This window comes from Rhinolophus sinicus, linkage group LG11 (genome assembly GCF_036562045.2).
Source record: "Rhinolophus sinicus isolate RSC01 linkage group LG11, ASM3656204v1, whole genome shotgun sequence".
Lineage (NCBI taxonomy): Eukaryota > Metazoa > Chordata > Mammalia > Chiroptera > Rhinolophidae > Rhinolophus > Rhinolophus sinicus.
Genome location: NC_133760.1, coordinates 10,948,041 through 10,963,942, shown reverse-complemented (window position 1 = coordinate 10,963,942; position 15,902 = coordinate 10,948,041). Strand labels below are relative to the sequence as shown.

The 15,902-nt window shown below is 48.7% G+C and overlaps 1 protein-coding gene across 6 annotated transcripts in view; it reads left to right on the top strand.

The window, feature by feature from the left end:
* The first annotated feature begins 332 nt into the window (after positions 1-332).
* The window catches only part of HNRNPUL1 (heterogeneous nuclear ribonucleoprotein U like 1), a 34,634-nt gene continuing 19,064 nt past the window's right edge, over positions 333-15,902 (top strand). Inside the window, exons 1-7 of one of the 6 annotated variants that reach the window (XM_074314292.1) lie at positions 333-360; positions 5,696-5,818; positions 7,877-8,033; positions 10,013-10,086; positions 12,086-12,225; positions 13,783-13,882; positions 15,641-15,753. In XM_074314292.1, the coding sequence (XP_074170393.1) occupies positions 5,701-5,818; positions 7,877-8,033; positions 10,013-10,086; positions 12,086-12,225; positions 13,783-13,882; positions 15,641-15,753 (702 nt within the window). In that variant the 5' untranslated portion in view covers positions 333-360; positions 5,696-5,700. Of the gene's footprint in view, positions 361-1,778; positions 2,244-5,695; positions 5,819-7,873; positions 8,034-10,012; positions 10,087-12,085; positions 12,226-13,782; positions 13,883-15,640; positions 15,754-15,902 lie in introns of those variants that run through there. The other 5 variants (XM_074314290.1, XM_019751365.2, XM_019751366.2 and 2 more) reach the window with 5 other exon arrangements.

Genomic DNA, 15,902 nt, shown 5'->3' with positions numbered 1-15,902 from the left:
ACACTAATACTCAGAGACAGCTTACTACAGGTACTCACAGATCCAAACGTTCTGATTCACATAGAAACACAGGCACATAACACCGCCAATAATCACTGTCCCACAAAGGAACTCCTGCCAAGACAAGCCCACTGTGTTTTGCATGCGTTGTGGGCACACATTCCTGGGTGTGCCCCTGGGCAAATGGAAGAGCCCTTGGCAGCGCCCGGACGCCCCCCGGTGGCGGTTCTTGCGAACCGAGAACAGTTCAATCCGGGCCACAAACTTTTGAAGAATAAATCGCTGTGGGAAGCGGGGAGGAGAAAGGAAGTCGGACGTGGGCGAGGGGCGGGGTGTCTGGACTGGAATCTCCGCGCCCACGTGAGTGTCTGTCCCGCTTCTGAGTGGGTCCTGCGTGTCTAGGTTGCCGTAATGTAAGCTTGTAGTGTAACTGCCCTGTGTGTCTTTATCATTTGATGCCGCCTGCCTATGCGGACCTTAGTGGGCGCATCTACACTGAAGTATAGTGTATTATCCCCTGAATTGATGCATCTGATCTGATCTCACGGTCATTTATTTATCTGTGTTGTCTGTGCCTTTGTCTAAGTAGAGGTTGTATATAGCTTTTGTGGGTTTAAAGTAAGACTCAGTGGGCAGCCGGCGTTTGCATTGTGTATGTCGATTGTGTATCTTACAGAAGTTTTGTGTCTTTGGAGTTAGAGGCGACAGGTGGTGCAGCGTTAGATACTGTGAAACTGTAGCGTTTGTATTTATTAGCGTGAGGCTTAACTACGAACCTCTGTTTGAGCTTGTCACTACAGATGCCAAACAAGATCTATTGAACAGCAATTTAGAGGATTAGGGATAGAGACCCGCGAACTTCTGGAGGTCTTCCTCCAGGGAAAGGCTCTATGGTTGCGTGCAGAGCGCCCATTCCACTTAAAATATCAACCATAGAGAAAGAAGACTGCGAAGCTACGTTCGTGGAAAGAGGCGCCCTGTGAGATGTACTATCAAGGGGAGACGGTGCGATTTCCTTTACAACTTTTCTCCCGTAGTTAGTCTAGCCTCTGTTTTCAAACCTTCAGGACTCTCTGAAGTCAATGTGTCGTTTTTCAAAAAGGCAACTGAGTTCCTTCCAGGTCAAGAATAACTTATCTACTTAATCTCTATTTCGTACTGCTCCCTCTATAGCGAAATTTGTGAGGCAGTCCGCTGAAGAATGGCCAATCTGGTCAGCTTTTCCTAAAGCGATCCAACTGTCATCTCTTTAGTGAGATAAAACAATAACTGCGATTGGTGGGCAGATTGTTTTGAAACCGCCCTAACGGCAAGGGGCGGGCCCTGCGTGAATTCAACTCTTTCCGGTTTCTTAAAGGCAATAGTGGAGGGGGGGTGTCTGCCGACCCTCCATTTAATTGGTTGTAGGACGAGAGATCTAGACCAATTAGAATATGTGTTATAGAGGCACTAGTTTGATGAAAGGGCTGCACAGGAAAGGCCGTGGGGCGCGCTCATTCTGAAATCTCATCGCTGATTGGTCTAAATCCTTACTCCCTTCCCCTTATTTAACCCTACGGGAGCGAGCGCACGGTTGCTACCAAATCACCGTGCGCTCCGCCTCCCATCTTTTCCCGCCCTCTGCTCGGGCCGCGGCAGCGACGTAGGCCAACGCTTCCTCCCCAGCAGCTACTGAGCCCTTTCATTGCTGTTCTTTTGAAAGCCGCTCTCTGATTGGCTCAGACTCCGGGCCCGCGCCGGTTGCCCACACCGTGGCCAATTGGCACCTGTGTTGCATCGCATGAAACTACGGAAGAGGGGGAGGAGGTGGCGGCGGCCATTTTGAGCTGCCGCGGCCATTGGAGTAGCCCCCCCCTTCCCCCCTTCGCCTCCTGACAGGAAAGGTTTAAGGGGGACAGAGGCCTGGGAGGCAGGGCCGGGCTCGGGGGCCGCCCCGGGGGCCCGGGCCATGGATGTGCGCCGTCTGAAGGTGAACGAACTTCGTGAGGAGCTGCAGCGCCGCGGCCTGGACACTCGCGGCCTCAAGGCCGAGCTTGCTGAGCGGCTGCAGGCGGCGCTGGAGGCCGAGGAGCCCGACGACGAGCGGGAGCTCGAGGCCGACGACGAACCGGGGCGACCCGGGCACAACAACGAGGAGGTCGAGACCGAGGGGGGCTCCGAGCTGGAGGGGACCGCGCAGCCACCGCCGCCCGGGCTGCAGCCGCACCCGGAGCCTGGCGGCTACTCGGGGCCGGACGGACATTGTGAGAGTGCGCGGGGCGGGGGCCGGGGAGCCCGGAGTCCGGGCCGAGGAAGGGCTGTGGGACGCGGGAGTCCGGCGCCTGAGGTCGGGGAGACAGTTTGAGCATTGGGGGATCCCGCTGCCCTCCGCTGAAAAGAATCTAAGGAGAAGGGCCTCGGGACGACCGGAGGGTGGATCCTGGCATTCGGTGCAGGGGTGATACTGGGAGTGGGGGAATTCGGTTTCGGAGATGAGAAGAGTCCGGGGGGATTTAGAGGATTCTGAAGCCTAGGGCTCGGAGACCGGAAGCGGTGGTTTCTGGAGCTGAGCGAGTCGGAAAAACAAGAGGTTTTCTATTCAGGAGCCCAGGAGGGTCATGGAAATGATGATCTTAGGGTTTGGAGCTGGGTGGGCTCGGAGGCTGTGTTAGCCCAGCTTGTGGGCTGGGCGTTGGGAGCCGTGTTTTCAGGGCAGGTGTTCAAGGCTGGGAGAGTTTTGAGGATGGAGGATCCTGGAGTTTGCAGCTTGGTGGGGTAACGGGAAGTTTTATATTTGCTACTAGGATGGGTTGGTGAGATGGAAGTGCTGATGTCTGGCCGGGGAGGGTCTGATGGACCGGGTGCTCTGGTGTTTGGCTGGTGATTATTTAGGGCATATGGGAAACCACCCTGTGATTGGACTGTGGGGAACCTCATCTGTCTGAAGATGGCCTGAGGGACTCTGAAATCCAGGGCTGAAGGCCAACCCTGAGGCAGGGACATTTGGTGCTGCGAAATGTGGGGACCTTCTGGTTGACTTGTAGAGGAGGTATAGGGAGCTTTGGTGTGGGAGACTGGCAGGGGACCGAAGGATGCTTCACTGCACAGGGGACCTAAATATCTAGAGCTGGCAAGGTTCTGGGGATAGAAAGCTCAGAGGCTTCTATCAGAGGCTGAATGGTCTGGGTTAACAGTATGAACAGCGGGTTGGTGGGGTGGGGCAGACAACAAGTTGGTGGAGTTTGAAGTCAGTGGAGTATCTGGGGGACGGGATCCTTGTGTCCACAGGAATGTGTAGCTAGCCTAGCACGTATCGGGGAGGGTAGAGTGTGTGGGATGTGGAAGGAAAGAGAAAACCTGTTGACTTGGCTGGGGACCTCAGGGTGGAGTGGGGATAGTGTTTCTGGGGCTGAGAGGTCTCCTTGGCCCCCAAAACAGTTATTTGTGTGCCCAGGGATTGGCAGGAGGCCTCAAGAGGTAGCAGGAAACCTCTGCATCACTCAGGGTATGACTTAGAACGAGAGGTCGGTGGTAGGGTAGATCTGTGATTATCTGAAGAAGGGCGACCCTGGTATGGGGAGGGAGTATATCTGGTGTTACAAAAGGGTGGCTTTCTAGCAGGACTGGGGAATGGGGATCGGAGAGGTTAAGGAGTAAGTAGAAAGGCCAGGATTTGTGGTATGTCTCTGAAAAGAGGGCACCCTGGGCCTGGGGCTAAGGGAATGAGGAGAACAAGGAGGTCAGGAAAGAGACAAGATTTGGGGTTGGCATTGGGTACTTACTTGTTCATGGGCGATGGGATCTCCTAAAGGGGGACAAGTTGAATGTAGATTTGGGGTAGAGGGTGGCCTGGGGACTGTCTAGGACCCAGATGCTGGGAAGAGTACTTCCCATTGTGGAGACCTGTGAAGGAAGGAGGAGTGGCCCAGTGTGCAGGTCTAGGGCAGGAGAGACCCTGGCAGGAATGCTTACAAAGAGGAGCCAATGGCCAGTGGTGTCTCAGAGGAAAGCAAGTTAGGTGCTTCAGAGCACAAACTCCAGACTCAGACTTGGTTTCACATATGGCTCCACGACTTGGGCAAGTCACTTCACCTCTGTGAGCCCTGGTTTCCTTGTGTGTAAAATAAGGGTAATAATAGTGCCCTCCTGGATTGTTATGAATGAGGTCACATGTGTAAGGGGGCTTAGCACTGGAGAAGGACCCCAGAATCACAGGTTCTCTGGGCAAGGCTGCCTCTGTGGGTGTAGGAGAGATTCTTGGGAACTGAGAGAAGTGAGACTTTGCAGGAAGAGCACTATGCTTGGAGTCTGGGAGAAACGGTGGTTTGAAAGGACTCCCTGTGTTCCAATTAAGGAGCTTCTCCATTTCTTCTCTCTCCCCTACCCCTTACAATGTAATCTTTTGAGTCCCCTTCATGCTCACCTCTAATCCTTCCTTCAACTTTAGTAAACAGACCTGTCGCAAAACACGTGGGCTGTGACTTTCCTCCCTTTGGGCTGCACCTGGTTTGTGCCCAGATGTATTTGTCCTCTGAGAAAGGATCCAGTCAGTTAGTGAGTTGCAGCATAGTCTCTCCTTCCCTGTGGTTCTGCCTCACTGGTCCTGGCACCGTGGCTTGTAGGGCCCTAGAGGCACCTAGCAGAGCTTGCCCCGGGGGTGGAGAACCTGCTTGTTGCTCATCCTAGGTTTCCAAACTTCTTTCTGGGTTTGGCTTCAAGATTCTTGAGGAAGTTTCATGTTTGGTACTCTGCTTTTAGTCCCACCTTTGAGCTTTCACCATGTGTTAGCCCAACCCCAGGAATGTTTTCTCCATTCTTATCACTTATCTGGGTCCCTGTCTTAGCTCCTGGTACTTCTTTGTAGCCCTAACACGATCATAATGCTTCAGTGGGGCAAGTTTGTCTCAGGTGTATCCCAGGGTCTGGTACACACTCCACGAGTAGTTAATATTTATTCTTCCCATCAGTTAAGCTCTTCCTGGACCCACAAGACATCTTCCCAAAACCCTTCCCATCTAACTCCAAATATTTCAGGACTTATCCCTAATGAGTCTGAAAGCCACTATGGTCATGATTCCTATTTTTGTAACAATTCCTTTTCTTCCTCCCCCATTTCCCCTTCAGCTGAGATGATCACCCCTTGTCTTTGCAGCCATTGCAGGGTGGAAGAGAATCTTTAAGGGGGTTGGCTGTGCAGGTGGGAATAATGAATTGGGCTGGGCAGAGGACTGGTTTATGCTCTAAGCAATTTTAAAGGTGATGCCCCTAAGTCAGCTCCCTAAGCATTGTACCTTGTCAGAGAACAACTAGGCTGGCGGTTTTTTAACTGTATTCCATGAAGTCACAGGTGTTTATAGAGTTGCTCCCACCCTGGAAAGGGGACTTAGAGGGCGAGGTCATGCTGGACCCCTTCTCTGAGTCTCCCGTCTCACTTCAACCAGAGCAGTGCTGCTTCAGCTGGTTTTATACAGTAGGATTCTGCAGAACCCAGTCACAGATAGGGCTCCAACCTTCTGAGGGGCAAGAAGGCACGTCCTCAGGCAGCTGGAGCGGCTGACTGCCCAGATAGGTTTCCATCTGAAGGTGTCACGGTACCTTTTAGCCTCTAGCAGACTGACTATGCCCAGGGGGATGATACTGTGTGGCATGAAAAAGCCACCTCTAGTCCCAAGAAGGACCCTTCTGACTGGCCATTTTTCTGTTGTTTTGTTTTAAGATGCCATGGACAATATTACCAGGCAGAACCAATTCTATGAGACCCAGGTCGTCAAACAAGAGAACGAGTCGGGCTATGAGAAGAGACCTCTGGAAGTGGAGCAGCAGCAGGCCTATCACCCAGGTAGGAAAGCACATGTGGTACAGCTCTTAAGGGAGGTAGAATCTATACGTGGCCCTTATCCTCTGCCTAGAGCCTATCTTCTCAGAGAGACTTGGCGTCTTCCTCTTGGGCGGTTCATTTGGGCTTTGTCACTCTGGCAACAGTCTTCTGAAGGAAAGAGCTTAGTCCCGCTCCCAGGTGTTGGGCGAGGGGAGTCTTCATAGTGTCTGTTTTCAGATGTTAGTGTCAGCACCCTGAAGACCTTAGGCCTGGAGGCCAATACCTGGGTCTTTTTTAGAATCTTAGAATGTGAAAGCCAGAATCTAAATCTAGTCCGGTATTTCCCATGCTCTGAATATTGTTCTATGAGATGTTATTAGGGATTTCTCAAAAAAGGGGTCTTTTTGCCAGTCACATGGAAAATGCAGCATCTGCTATACCACCTCTGGAAGAGTCACTTTGCTCATTAGAACATTAAAAGCTCTGAGAAGTTCTGGATTAAAAAACTTCTGGGTCATATTGTTTAAACACGGGATTTCCCAAACTTGTAAACATGTCTTTGCAAAACAAAATTCTTTGTAACTCGTTTGGGAAATACAGATGTAAGCTCTCTCCCCATTTTATTGACTGGGGAGGTGGCTTGTTTGATGGCAGAGCTGGGTTAGAACCCAGGAAACTGGCTCCTGGGACACTGTATTCCTCACCATTTGTGTCCTGTTTGGAAAGCAGGGTCCCACTGTTGAGTCATGACAGAGCCAGGACTGACTCCCAGTCTTGCGCTCCTTTCACTGTGTTGTGGTCCAAGTGCTGTTGTGAACCCAGTTGATTCTATCTAATTCCATTCTGGTTCATCCCCAGACATTTCTTATGGGTGGCTCAGGATTTTAATGTAGGTTAAACCGCAGATTTCTGTTAGGTTCTGTGAGACTTGTGGGATCATGAGGCCCAAGGAGAGTATTTTCTATGCTGTTATCAACAGACATTTATCAGGGCCTCCTGTGAACCCCATGATGTGCTGGGGACCAGGAAGCCCTCTGCAGATGGGTGAGCAACGTGCCAGTCCTGGAGAAGCAGGCGCCTTCTCAGAGCTATTTGGTCTGCATGCCAAAGCTAGGGAGTGACCCCAGGTGGTCGTGGGGAGAGTGCTGAAATGAGTAGATGTGAGTGATCCACTGCTCAAGCGTAGGTGCTGGAGGAGAGGTGAGGCTGGGCCGAATCAGGGTTCGCTCTCGGTTAGACACTGATTCTGGGAGTCTGCCTAGGGTCGGGACGTTCCTGTGGTCCACAGTATGTTCTCCCCTCCTGACTTACTACTGGTGCTGTGATTCAGTGAGACCCTTACACCTATGGGCTGGCTTAAGTGCAGACCTTGCCTTCTGGAGTGATTCTGGGCTTTGTGATAGTTTTGTGTTTTTGTTTTTGAGTTCTCAAACTTTTTTTTTTTTTTTAATTGGGGTGACAATTGTTAGTAAAATTACATAGATTTCAGGTGTACAATTCTGTGTTACATCATTTGTGATAGTTTTTAAAGCCAGTGGAATTAGCTGCAGCATTAGTACTCTGTTGAATTGACCTTCTCCCTTTGTCAAGACTGAAGCAGCTTTGTGAGAGCTAAGGTGGAGAAGAGCCTTTGGGAGGAGAAATTGAAGAATGTAGGCTCATGGAATCTCAGTTTAAAGGGCTCTTAGAAGTCCTCTAGGGCTCCCTCCCTCTACGTGCAGTCCAAGGTAGATGCCTTTTGGTAGGCCTTTAGAGAGCTTGTCCTTATTTGGTGCTGAAGTACCCTCTCCCGCCCCGTGAAGGCTGAGAGTTATCTGACTGACATCTGTCACCCCATCACTTGCCAGTGCTGATGTGCCTGGTTGGCTGTCCCCAACCTCCCTTTATCCTCACCCTGTTCTCCAGTCCAGCCTTCTTGGCTCCCTCAGCAGGCTTCCATTGCACCCAGCAAGCTGCCTGTGCCCAGCCTTTCATCACTGTAGTCAGGATCCTGCCAACATCTCCCGAGGTAGAGGGGACCAGAAAAGTGATAGCTGAGGAGTTTCCACGTGTCTTGACCACCTGGATTTGTCCCAGCAGTAGAAGTGAAGACAGAGATGAAGCAGGAAGCACCCACCAGCTTCCTCCCTCCTGAAGCATCGCAACTGAAGCCAGAAAGGCAGCAATTCCAGAGTCGCAAGAGGCCTTATGAAGAAAACCGGGGACGGGGGTACTTCGAGCACCGAGAGGATAGGAGGTGAGTGTGTGAGGCAGTAGTCACACTTGTTCTAGTCGGTCTCTCTGTCTGTAGCCCAGTGCCTGCTGCTGGGACCTTGCACTAACTAATAGGGGCAGAGCAGAGCTCTCCCTACCCTCGTCCTTCCTGCATTCACTATCAGATTCAGCTTTGCAAAACTTTTGGTCCTTCCCATTACCTGTAGGGTAAAGTCCACACACCTTAGCCTTCCACGTGTGAGATACCAGCCTGCCTTTTCAGTCCTGCCCCACTGCCATGCAGTCCTGCAGTGTCCTGTTCTTAACTGCTGCTCAGTATTCCTCGATTGAAAATAAGATCCATTTCCTGGCCCTTCTCCCAAACACACTCCCTCCGTCCATCTACTCGTTCATTCATTGTCAGCATAGTGCTTTCACCAGGTGCCCACCCTTGGGCTGGACACTGGGGACACAGATGATTTGGACAGTGGGTTTTGCTTTCTGTTGTGGCCAGTATAGGGACGGAGACAGACACATACACAAGCCAGGGTGCGTGAGTGTCGAGCTCACAGGACGGAGTGGCCCCTGCCCTGGTCATTGCGTTTTCCCTTTCCTGACAAGCCCTCTCCTCCCTTTCCCAGGTCCAGTTCTACCCCTGCTCCTTCCCTCCTTTAGCCCTTATATGAAGCCTTCTCTGATTAACAGAAAGTAGGAATGACCATTCCTGTATTCATCTGGACTGGTCATCTGACACATTTTATTTCCTGGGGGAGTCCATCTTCTAGTTGTAATTCCTTTAATACGGGGCCTGGGTCTCATGGACTATGACTAAGGATATGGAACCCAGCTCTTCTGAGTTTCTCTCACCACCTCCACAGAGCAGAGGCCTGGACCTACTTGCCGACGGAGAGCAGAAAAGAGCGCTTGCTCCAACCCGGGCTGCAGGGAATACTTCCTAGGAGAGATTCACTGTGTGATGAGCTCGTCCTTTGGATCAGGCTCTGTGCTAGCCCTGAACTGTCAGGGCCAGGGAGGCACTCCCACCAGAGGGAAGCCTGCTGCCCAGGGTGTGCCAGCAGCCAGATGGGCGTGGGTACCTGATTTGGGCACACAGTGAGTTAGGGTCATCCAGACTGTCCCAGGCAGGAACCTGGGCATTAGAGCCGACCCTCCTACCACTCCCCTTTATTCCAATATGTTGGAAACCAGCAGTATTTTAATAACATTCCCTTTTTAGTAGGAAGTTTTGGTAGGAAGATGAATCTTTTTCATAATTTAGGACACTTTTGAAAGAAAGAGACTGAAAAAAAATGGGTCATTCCCTATGTTTTCAAATGCGGAGTTTTAGGAAGCCTGGTATGTGGACAGGTTATAATTACTGAGGTTTATCTAAGCTTTCACACACTCCTCTTTCTGGCCCAGTACCCTTTGGGCTACCACAGCCTCCCGTCAGTAACAGAGTTTAGTAAGTAGAGGGTACATGGAGAGAAGAGTCATCTTTGAAAAAGTTCTCTAGGGACAGCCAGATGGCTCAGTTGGTTAGAGCGTGAGCTCTCAACAACAAGGTTGCCAGTTCGATTCCCGCATGGGATGGTGGGCTGCACCCCCTGCAACTAAGATTGAAAATGGTGACTGGACTTGGAGCTGAGCTGCACCCTCCACAACTAGATTGAGGGACAACGATTTGGAGCTGACGGGCCCTGGAGAAAAACACTGTTTCCCAATTTAAAAAAAAGAAAGATTTAAATTTGTGTATTTAAAAAAAAAAAAAAAAAGTTCGCTAAATGATTCTAATGGCCCTCTTTAGAAGAGCATGCCCTCATCCCTATCCCCACTCTAGGAGTCAACAGTCATTGCTTTTGTTGCAAGGATGTAGGGCTGCAGAGTTCTTCCCTCTCTGGGAACAAATTGAAATCCAGGAAGCAGTGTGGAGACCACTTGTAAATTCCAGTAGAATCTTCATTTCCCTTCCTGTGCTCATTCAATCGTTCTCATGTGACTTAACCCCTATTTCTGACACAGGGGCCGTTCTCCTCAGCCTCCTGCTGAAGAGGATGAAGATGACTTTGACGACACCCTTGTTGCCATTGACACATGTGAGTCCCTGTGTGTCTGTCAGATTCTGCCTTCCTGTCAGTATTGGGATCCTGCCTTGACTTCACAGCATCTCTGCCTGGCACCATCCAGGGCCAGTGTTAGTCCAGATAGGGTGCTGGTTTGGAGACAGAAGATCTGCTCCCAGTTCTATTTGTGGGATCCTAGGCAAGTCATTCTACTTCTCTGAGCTTCTCTTCAGGGAAGAGTGATCCTGCCCTAGTACCTCAGAAGACTTTCAGTGACACTCAGTGGAGAATGGATATGAGAGCAATTTGGAAAACCCTGAACACCATGTACACACTGGGGGTTGTCATCTAATCAGGAAGGGAACCTGAGTGCTGCTGGGGAAACTTAACTCTTTGATGACCAGTTCCCCAGTTTCCATCAGCTGCTCACGTTCCTGGTGAAACCAATGCCGCTTTGTCCTCTGAGGCATTAACCTGGCTCGCCCTGATCTCTGTTCTCCAGTTCAGTTTTCTTTCCACTGGATAAGTGGCTTTCCCCTTGACTGCACATCTAAACATTTGGAGGAATAACTCTCGAGGTCCTGTCCTTGCTCAGACCTCCTAAGACAGAATCTAAGTGGTAGAGTCTGTGAATCTGAATTTTTAAATGCACCCAGAGTCCACTTAGGTCTCAGAACACTGTACTTGACAACAGAGCAGAAAGTAAACAGTGTATTCATGTATTTCATTACATGGCTGATGTTTATAGAGCAGTAGCTACATGCTTTTGGAAGAGATAAAGCCATCTCATACATAGTCCCTTCTATCACAAGATCTCAAAACACAGCGTAAAGCTAAACATTTTTTAAAGTATTTAGAGTATTGGGTGGCAGTGGTCTTTGAAGCAGCATCTGATCAAATGCCATATGTACAGACGTGGCACTCAGCCTTTAGAGAAAGGAGGGAGCCGACTAGATGAGATGGTCAGGAAAGACTTGGAGGCATGCCTGGCTCCTGGAAGAGTGGGAAGAGTCGACACTATAGCAGGAGTGTCCTAGGCCCACAAGAGGCCGAGGTGGGAGCTTGTGGCAGGTCTAGATCATGGTCATATATCTGTGCACCTGTGGCAGCAAGCGTCTGGCTCCCAGACTGACTTAGTGCAGGGAGATGGTTGAAGCGAACGGCAGTGGGGATCAGCCCTTTGTTTTTTTTTTGTCTAAAATCCCTTGAAACTGGCGAAACTATGGATCCTCTCCCTAGCAAGTGTACAATCCCCATAAAAGGCATTTGTGTGCAATTTCTAGGGTCCCCCCGATGGCCATTTTCAGACCCCAGCCAGGTGAAGAACCCCGGTTTCTATGTGAAATGGCTGCTTTGATTCTGTGCAGGCCAGTTTGCCTTTCTCTGTGCAGTCCAGAGCCTTTCTCCTGACAGGCAGAATGGCTAGGCAGTGTGGCGGGTTTCTCCTGAACCTGCCACCACGGTGTGTTGGCTTGTGTGCTCCTGGGTAACACTCGTGGGAAACTTACCTGTGTCTATGCTTGTCTTTCTCGTGGGAACTTTAAAAAGAATCAGTCAGGGCTGGCCTGGTGGCTCAGGCGGTTGGAGCTCGGTGCTCCTAATGCCGAAGGCTGCCGGTTCAATTCCCACATGGGCCAGTGGGCTCTCAACCACAAGGTTGCCAGTTCAGTTGCTCAAGTCCCACAAAGGATGGTGGGCTGCGCCTCCTGCATCTAAGATTGAACATGGCACCTTGAGCTGAGCTGCCACTGAGCTCCCGGAAGGCTCAGTTGGTTGGAGCGCGTCCTCTCAATCTCAAAGGTTACTGGTTCAACTCCTGCAAGGGATGGTGGGCTGTGCCCCTTGCAACTAACAACGGCAACTGGAGCTGAGCTGCGCCCTCCACAACTAAGATTGAAGGAACAACAACTTGATTTGGAAAAAGTCCTGAAAGTACACACTGTTCCCCAATAAAGTCCTGTTCCCCTTCCCCAATAAAATCTTTAAATAATAATAATAATAATCAGTTAACTCCAGGCTTTTTCCTTCACAGATAACTGCGACCTCCACTTCAAGGTCGCCCGAGACCGGAGTAGTGGCTACCCACTCACGATCGAGGGCTTTGCATACCTGTGGTCAGGAGCCCGTGCCAGCTATGGGGTCAGAAGGGGCCGTGTGTGCTTCGAGATGAAGGTGAGTGGGAACAACAGAGGAGACAGGGACAAAAAGCAGATCCATCCTTTGTAATAGCCTCTCACCAGTCACCCTGGTCAGAGTCATGATTGTAAAAGATATTTGATTGGGCATAAACTTTGTGTCCACGCAAAAAAAGTATAATGAACTTAAGAGAATTATACCATTGCTAAATGCTGTATCAGGAAAGCAGGCCAACCATAAATTGCTTCACCAAGCAGATTTTTCCTTCGTGGGGTTTGACCCAGGTATTATACAGCCAACCATTCTAGGGGTGATGTGTTTGTAGAACTGGGAAAAGGAGTTGTTTGAAAGAAAAGTTCGCTAGGAAGAATGGGCTCGGGCATCACCAATTGAAGGGAGGCCAGGGGGAGAGCAGGGCAAAAAAAGATTCTGCCATCAGGCCACCCTCTACCATTATCTCTCCACAGTTCTGTGTTAAGTTATGTTTATGAAAATAACACTCGTGTTTCACAAAAGTTCAGATGGCACAGGAGAGTATAGGGTGAAAAAGCAAAAGTTACGCTCACATCCTCCCAGTCCCCTTCCTATCCTCCAGAGATAACTTTTTAACAATTTCTTGTGTGTCCTTCTTTGTATAACAAAACATTTATTACAGCCAATATTTATAGAACACTTTGTATTCACTAGATACGGTGTCAAGTTCTTTACACAGGTATCTCCATTAATCCTTACAGTGCCATCATGAAATAGGAACTGTTATCCCCATTTTTTAGATGTAGAAGCTGAAGCCCAGGGTTATCGTTTTTTACTGTAAGATACTGTTGACTGTAAGTTGCATTGTTCTGTGTACTACTCATAGAGAAACACTGCCCTTGAAATTGACCGAGTGCTTTCTTAGATGACAGCAATTGTAAGGTATATCTTGATTTTGGAGATGTTAAAATGTGAAAACCGTGCATCTGAAAGTCAGTGAAATAGGGTAACTTTCCAGAAGCCACAAACTAAATAGAGATGATTATTAGGCAGTCTGACCTCTAAGTTAACTAAAGGTTAAGTCACAAGGAGCTTTTTATCCTTTCTGCTTCTTTTATGTAATACTATATCTTGGACATTTTTTCTGTGCCGGTTTATTAGCCCTGCCTCATTCTTTTTAACTGTTGCAGCATATTCTATGGCGTGGATGTGCCATGATGTGACCACTTTTTTTTTTTTTTTTTTTTCTGGTAATATAAACAACGCCACACTAAATTGCTGGGTTATACAGCATGTGCATTTGCACTTTTAATAGGGACTGCTAAATCGCCCTCTAAGACATTGCATCGATTTTGCCCTTCCATGTCAAATATGAGGGTCTCTGTATTCCCTGCAAAAAAGAACTTTTGAATTACCTATCTCTGTGGCTCTGCACTCTCCTGAGCCCTTCGGACGCACTGTTTTCAGTGCAGCAGGCCCTTCAGAGCAGTTTAGATGCCTTTTCTCCAGCAACAAAAGCCATTGCTGTTTTTCAATGTCTATGTGCTTCACTTCTGTATTGTCTCATAACCCAGCAGCCTGCAGAGAATCAGTTCTGAGCCCCTTGTTCTCTGTCCCCAGATCAATGAGGAAATCGCTGTGAAGCACCTTCCATCCACGGAGCCCGATCCGCATGTCGTCCGCATCGGCTGGTCCCTGGACTCCTGTAGCACCCAGCTAGGTACGGAGGGAGCCACGCAGGCCAGAGGAGAATGAGTGCCTCTATCCCTGGATTCTTGAGCTTCCTAACCTTTTCTTCCCAATGTCAGAGTAGGAACAGAACTAGTCTGGGGTGGAACAAGGATTTAGGTATATGCCACTGCCTAACTTCAGGCAAACAAGATTCAGCTGGAGGGACCACAGTTTTATAACAACTTTTCTACGAAAAATGTATCCATCTTTTAGGAGAGGATCCAAAGTGTTCATTAGAAAACTGTTACCTTTCTTTAAAAATAATCAGTTGTGTCCCATTCTCAAACTATGCCAAAAATAAAAATAAGTTCTTTAAGCCCCACTAGTTGTATCTAGGATTTTTTGTCCAAAGCCTAACCCAGAGTAAAAGGGGAAGCGGAGACCAGTGGAGCCAGGGCTGGTTGGCAACTGGAGGTAGGGCCTGCCCGGTTACAGGTTTTGAATTTTCACAGGACCCCAAGCCTCAATGACCTTCTGTCCCCAAGTGACTGATTTCAGTGTCAAATCTCAGACCTGCCTTGGTCATATAAACATTCTGATTATGAAAATAGTGCTCCTTGTAAACCTTCAGGCCTTACAGAGAGGAAAAATAAATAAACCTCCTAAAACTTCGAGATAACCACCAGTGTTAACATTTTCATCTACTGTCTTCTAAACAGTTCTTTTGTTCTTTGTATTATCTCAAACTTGGTCACACTACGCATACTATTTTGAAACCTAATTTCTTTTTTCTACTTAATATATGATGGACATAGTTTGGTAAATAAGCATAGCTTTTTGACCACTGCGTAATTTTCCACTTTGTAGTTGTATCAATTATTTATAAATGTGTAGATTATTTAAATTGATCGCAATTTTGTGCTCCTAAACAGTTGAGCTATCCTTGTTTGTAATTGGTCTAACTGTTCACTTAAGGCTGATTTTTAAGAGTAGAAATGCTAGGTCAAAAGGAGTGTACAGTTTTCATTTTGACATATATTAGCTTTTTTTTTTTTTTTTTTAATAAGATTCGTGTCATCTCATTTTATCTTTGTCTCAGTTTTGAGATGTAAGTGTTGGGTAGTTGACATAGATGCAGATACAAAGCTTAGAACGGTCAAGCAGATGTCCAGGGTCACACAGCTGGTTCATAGAACTGGGCCTGGAATTCATGCTTGTTGGCTCCTGCTTTTCTGGCAGGATCCTCCTTGGGTTCCTAGCCAAGGATCTCTATATAACCCAAGTGCCACGCAGGGCCCTTGGGATCTCAGTCAGATTGTTTCAATCGCCAGTTCTATAGCCTGAGGAAATCTAATACCTTTCCTAGGGGTTAGACCTCTTGGTTTCCAGAAGCAAACCCCAGCCCCTTTACTGACTGCTGCCAAAAACCCACTGGCACCAAAAATTGATGCCATTGGTAGATTTGACTGGATACTGAGCGTCATGGGGAAGGGTTACATCACTTCCAGGGAACTTCCTCTATTCCAGGTCCTCTCTTCCCCTCCTCCCTTTCTTTCTAAATTCTCCCTTTCTATGCAGAGCAGTTTGGCTTCTACTCCAAGCTTAACACCTAAATCCATCAAGCCCTCAGGAGTTCTGCATAATGAAGGGCTTCCTTTTAAGGAACTTCCTCACCTTCCCCTGCCAAAAGCATCTGATCAGTAAACTAGTAAAGAAAATGACTTTTTTCTTTAAAAGTATGTGACAGCCATAAAGGCTGTTGTGACCATCGCAGGTTTAACCTGCCTTTGCCTATTTCTTCCATCAGGCGAAGAGCCTTTCTCCTATGGCTATGGAGGCACTGGGAAGAAGTCCACCAGTAGCCGGTTTGAAAACTACGGAGACAAGTTTGCAGAGAATGATGTGATTGGCTGCTTTGCGGTGAGTGCTGGCAGCCTGTGGGAGTTGGCAGAACCAAATGTTGGTCCTCTCAGGACTTCTTTTTCAGATACTTCCATCCATTGTCTACCCGATGTCCAGCCACTCGCGCCATACCTCTTTGTCTCTTTGACAGACTGGAATGTTTGCTG